Here is a 6,000-nt window from a genome sequence, read left to right as displayed (position 1 = left end):
TTATTGGCTGGAGACATAAGTTGAAAAAAGAGTTCCTCAGACTAGATATAAGAAAAATCTTTTTCACTATGAGGACAGTCAAGCACTGGAACTGGTTGCCAGAAAGGTTTTGCAACCTTATTCTTGGAAGGCTGAGAAAATCTCTGATGGCCCTGCTTTGAGTAGAATTTTGGATGAGTGATGTCCAAAGGTCCCTTCTAACCTGAATTAGTCTGATTCTATGTATTGCATGTTCCCCAGTCTGAGGAAGGACTGACACACTTGCTCTCAGTGCCTGTGTCAGTATTTCTAATGAGATGTGGCATCAGCTGCTCCAAGCTCTGATTTCAAGGTTAGAACCAGGCATAAGGCCACTTGAATGACACTGTGGACAAGCTCCCTAAGTGAAATGCGGGCCAAAATTCAGTATCATTTAGACAACTGAGTGACAGTCTTGCTGCCAAGTTTTTGCAGGAACACTGTGACCCAAGGGCTCACTACTAGCATGACGTTGTGAAACAGGAGGTAGGAAGAGAATCAGTGCTTCAAAAGGGACTTGGCTGAAGGCAAGCCCTGCCACAGGCAGCATGAAGCCATATGGTGGGGAAGGCTAGATTGTAGCTCGCAGCAGAAGCTGGTACAAAGCAGAAATCACCAGCCCTATGCTGATGCTGCTGGAAGGGAGGCAGAGAAACCATGTTTAATTCTCTTATTCAAGTCCCTGAGGAACCAAGACCTTCATTCTGTGTTCTGTGATCTTTTCTGTAATTTACTTGGTTTGTCCTTCATCCTTTCGCCTTAATTTGGTCTTTTTCTTTTGTTTTCAAGCCTTGAAACAGATATGTTTGTGCAGTTAGAGCTGTGTGACACTCTCCCTGTACCCTGAGCCCCTCAGGCCAGAAGAGCACCATAGACAAAGGCGTCCAGAAAGCACAGGGTGCAGGTAGGATGGACAGCATTAAAAAGGTATCGGGAAAGGAGTGAAAACTTCAGAGATATCCAAACCTTTGCCTTTAGTGAAAAAAAAAAAAAAAAAACCAAATAAAAAAAAATAAAAGGTCTGCAGAGATAATCTATGCACTCTTCAGACTGGTGACTGTCTCCCCGCTTTAATTCCTGGCGGATGGGAAAGGATTCCTGAGGGAGTGAGGGCATGTCATATGGGCACTCTCATACAAAATCTAGTGACATATAGCTCCAGGAAACCTTCTAGGGTGCTCTTTGTTCTTGGGTTCAGCCACTGCCGGCAGCACTGCTGGATCCTTTTAAAAGCAGTCTTGTCTTGCTGTGTGAATGTCAAACAGAAAAGGCTCCTCCAAATTCTACCAGCTGGTAGACAATGCAAAGTGATGTGGACCAAGGAGCATAAGGCCTAACTTTAAACATTTGCTCTTTAAGCCATAGCTCAATGGCTGACCAAAACCTGATATGGGTCACTACTATCCAGGGAGACCTGTATCACCAACAACCATGATAGAAAAGATTATTCTAAAATAACACACTATGACTTCTGAGGAAGAATTGGCTGTTTGTCTGTCTCATTTAGAAGATGACAATGTTCTAGATTATGCAATGTCCTATGTTACCCTAGAAGAGTTTTCTCCAATCTCCACAAATGGTTCTTTGAGTGACAAGATCCTGCAGGATCCTGGAGTTGTATCTCTAAATTCATGTAGTCGCACAGATCCTCTGCTGCAGGCCCAATATGGGACTGTATATCCCATTTTTCTAGTAGCGGTGGTTATACTAACCTTTTGTGATGCCACCATACTTCAGCTACCGCCAGAGAAAGACTGGACAGTAAAGTAGTGCAATACTGTCTGTCCCACAGTGGTAGCAACTGTGAGTGGCCTGAACGCAGGCAGCCCAGAATGGAGTCTGGAGCTCCAAGCTGTATACTGCTGTAACAGCAAACTGAACAGTACCAGGGACTGGTCTCAGGTGTAAGAATTCAGTTGTCTACACTGGTTAATGGTTCAGGCTTTCCTCTGTGGGCTGTGGCCTGTGTCAGCTCACATGTCCCCAGGCAATGCACCAGCACAGCTCAGGAGTGAGCACGGGCTAGAACCTCCACTGCCAGTGGGCAGTCTGCACATACTTTGGAAGCAGACTGTGTGGACATGGCCATGCAGTGGTACCATCAAAATCTCTTAAGTTTGACAGAGCTATATCAGTGCAGTTTTGGGAGGGTAGAGGAGCCATGTCCCAAACAGGGGAGCCTTAAATGCCCTCAGTGAGAGAGAGAACTGCAGTTCTATAATCACACAACAGCTCTGTCTGACTCTGCAGCACGTGGGTGGTCCTGGGGCATCACTTTATGGTCCATCCTCAGCAGAGGCACCAGCAACAGGGAGAAGCTGCAAAGCTGTGCTACAAATGCAAAGGAGAGGCTGAAAGCTGTGGTGGAGTGTGTTGGGATGGCCACAGCAGTGGATGGTGGAGATGAATTGGAGCAGGCTGAGAGATGGAAGGGCGGTCAGAAGGATGATGGGGTAACTTTCAAAACAATGCATGGCTCATATTCAGTAGACATCACAGTTCTGACATAAAATGCCCAGAGCCTAAAATGTTGTATGAAATTTGGGCCGCACCACTTGGTGTGCTGTCTTCAGCACACCAGGTCTGAGACTTCATCCAAGACCTCCATGTGCCAGCTTCCCACCTGCCAAATCAGGGAAATAATCCCAGAGGCAGAGAAGCACATGTTAGAAGGGACCTGCTCTGCAGCCCCAGCAGATGGTCCTGACAGTATGACTCCTTGACTGCAGTTTGCTTGACTGAAAGAATTCCAGAGATAGTGATGCCACATCCACCCCAACAACCTTATTACTAAGGAAGTTTTCCTTGGTGTGTCACTTCATTCTCCCCTCTTTAACTTCCCTATCTTGTCACCAAGGAGTGAACCTTCTAGCTATTTTATGAGGTCCTAGTCATTCCACACTGGTACTAACTATATTCTCCTGTTTCAGTTTATGCATGCAAAAAAATTAAATGACAGAAATACAAGATCAATAATTTTCATACTATTTATTTTGTGGTATTTCTGCACTGGCTTTTCTATTCATGATAAAATGTGTAATAATTAATTCAAATAAATTGTCTTCTTTCTACAGTTCACCAAAAGCATAGCTTCAAATGCAACATTTGTGAAATATCCACATAACTTATATCTGTGCTATGCCTCACTGCTGTGCTGCTGATTATAGTCAGGCTGTCACACATCTTCTGAAAAAGTTACAGGTTTTATCAGCTTCACATTGGTAAGATACATGCCATAGAAAATATAAGTATCAGATCCTGCTCTCCAGAAACTTTCTCAGCCTACATATATGGTTAATATACAGCAGAAATACTAAGGTCTTGTAAATACACACACAATTTCCTCCCATTAGGCTACAAAGCATGGTAGAACTGGATAATGTGTCACCTCATCACACAAGACCAGCTCCCTGGTTCACACACCTTCCCTTGCTGCAAAGCTTATTTCATGGGTTGTTGATCTTATATACAGACATGATCACTGCAGAGACCATGGACAAGTTCTGCTATGGCATGTACAGTCCCAAACAGAAAGTATCAAATTGGCAAGAAATTCCCAGTTACATGCACAGAACAGGGTAGCAGCAGAGATGACAATTACCACTCCTTTCCTTAGGAATAAAAACATGGAAAGTTTCAGGTAGGCTGTGAGAGTGCACAAGGGTCAGTTACACAAGAGGAGAGTCTCAAGATGAACACTTTTTGAAAAGTATTAGTTTTTGGAAAGCCTGTTTAAATTCTCCATTAAAAGCTGTATAAATGACTGGATTGATTAACGAGTTTAGGTAACCCAACCAGGTAAAAAAGTCCAGAAGGATGGGATGAAACCAACAGGCATCTTGGCAGATTGGTAGGACTAGGGATGTAACAAAAAAAGGCAGCCAGCAGAAAATGAAAGCTCCCAGAATAATGCCTAAAGTTTTGGTAGCTTTCCTTTCTCTTGCAGCAGAAATTCTTTTCCTTTCCAGCACACTATCTGCAAGTTTTATTTTAACATGACTGATAAATATTGGGGATCCACCTGAATGGGAATGCCCTTCATGGAGGCTAGCATTAATGGAGCAGAGGGAAGACCCTGCAGAACCACTAATCAGGTGTGCAGTAGTAAAACGTTTCCCATATAATGAGGGTGGCTTCAGAATCCTGGATCGAGCTGCTACATAAATTCTACCATACAATATCAGGAGGAGCACAGTTGGGATGTAGAAAGCTCCACAAGTAGAATAAATTGTGTAGGAAATTTGATCGGTGTTTACAGTACACTTCGCAATTTCTTCATGAGCTTTCACCTGCCTCCAGAAAAACGGTGGCACAGAGATACTAATAGATATCATCCAGACCACGGCAATCATGAGGGCTGCTCGGCCAGCAGTCCGGCGTTTGGTGTATTCCAAAGCGTCTGTGATAGCCCAGTATCTGTCCAGTGCAATAACACAGAGGTGTAGGATGGAGGCTGTGCAGCACGTGATGTCTGATGACAACCAGATATCACACAGCAATTGGCCAAAGGCCCATGTATGGGTGACTGTGTAAGCAATGCTGACAGGCATTACGAGGACAGACACTAAAAGATCAGTCACTGCCAAAGAGCCAATGAGGTAATTCGCAGGTGTGTGGAGCTTTCTAGTCAGAAAAATTGTAATAACAACAAAAACATTTGCAAGGATTGTTGCCAAAGTTATAACAGACAGAAGGATTGACAGTGAAATCTTCAGCCCTAAGAGTGTCCTTTCATCCCAAGACAGAGGTGTTTCAGTGAAATTTAATGATTTATTTGCTGAGCTCTGGAGAGAGAACTGTGCTGAATGGTTGTACTGAGTCATCCTCTGCTCTGATTTCACTTTCCAGTGTAATCTTTCTGGAACAAGGAAGAAAGGTGCTCACTTTTCTTGATAAAATAGAATTTTTCATACTTCGGTCCAGCACTGAAGAATATGAACTTGTTGAAAACTTCAGCTGACACAGTAGATGAGGTAGTCTCCTAAGCAGGATTTTCCATTCACATCACATCACATCACATCACATCACATCACATCACATAAATTACATAATTGTTAAAGCAAAATGTCATCCAGACATGAGTCTGGTGTACAACAATGAAAACAGTACTATGAGTGATGGGAATTTAGGTGCTTTTCATCTTGAAGAAAACGAAATCACTCTTCATTATCTTTTTTTCACACCTCCTTCCTGATCTAATCTTCTGCAAAGCTGAATAACTCAATACTGAAGGAATTGGAATAACAGATGGAAAAGAAACATCTGGGCATTCAGTTGATGCCCCTTTGCTTGGGACAAAGCTACCCTCAAGAGTTTTCCTTTTCTCCCTAATTGCTGACTGTCATGTTCTTGGTATTTACAAGGGACACTTTATTAGTAGAGTACCTAAGACACAAAACAGTACTTCTGGATTCCTTCTGTAAACATAATTTCTGCCAGATTTGCAAATCAAGACTTCTTCAAGTACAGATCTCCATTTTCATTTATTTCTCCAGACTATTCAGGTTTTCCCTTCAACAATTAGTCTTCAAATGCTTAAGTCAGGTGTTGGGTACCAGACCCCAATGCACTGGCGCACATTATAGCACAGTATGCAATCTACAGGCTTTCTGTGTTTTTCCTTGGGTTCACCAGGACTGTATTTCCTGAAGTCTTCACAAACCTGAAGGAAACATCCTAAGACAGATTTCCTTCAGGCCTTTCACTCACTTTCACCCATGAGTACCAGAATCTCACTTTCATTATGCCAGCCCAACCCTTCTTGAAAGAGATCCTGAATGTGGGTTGTGAATGGCTTTGAAGTGTGCTATGAGGGCTACAAGGAGAAACACTGAACTTCTCCAAGAAGATAATCACCAGGCCAGCCTCCTCCCAACCATCGAAGAGAAGTGCCTCTCAGTCATCGCTGGTACCAATTCATGCCATCCAACACAGAATGGAGAGTAACTTGGTTAGGAATCTGTGGAGCAAGAGGAGCATATA

The 6,000-nt window shown here is 43.2% G+C and overlaps 1 protein-coding gene across 1 annotated transcript; it reads right to left on the bottom strand.

Annotated features, from left to right (window-relative positions):
* Window positions 1-3,704: 3,704 nt before the first annotated feature.
* Window positions 3,705-5,047, bottom strand: HTR1D (5-hydroxytryptamine receptor 1D). Its single transcript, XM_069036075.1, has one exon. The coding sequence runs from the start codon at window positions 4,839-4,841 to the stop codon at window positions 3,705-3,707; it is 1,137 nt and encodes a 378-aa protein (XP_068892176.1). The 5' UTR covers window positions 4,842-5,047.
* Between the last annotated feature and the right edge of the window lie 953 nt (window positions 5,048-6,000).

Source organism: Aphelocoma coerulescens, chromosome 23 (genome assembly GCF_041296385.1).
Source record: "Aphelocoma coerulescens isolate FSJ_1873_10779 chromosome 23, UR_Acoe_1.0, whole genome shotgun sequence".
Lineage (NCBI taxonomy): Eukaryota > Metazoa > Chordata > Aves > Passeriformes > Corvidae > Aphelocoma > Aphelocoma coerulescens.
Note: the sequence above shows the minus strand (reverse complement) of the source record. Positions and strands in the feature narration are given on the sequence as shown.

Bases quoted from the DNA above. Each gene is read 5' to 3' on its own strand.
- HTR1D (XM_069036075.1), bottom strand. From the start codon at position 4,841: ATGACTCAGTACAACCATTCAGCACAGTTCTCTCTCCAGAGCTCAGCA.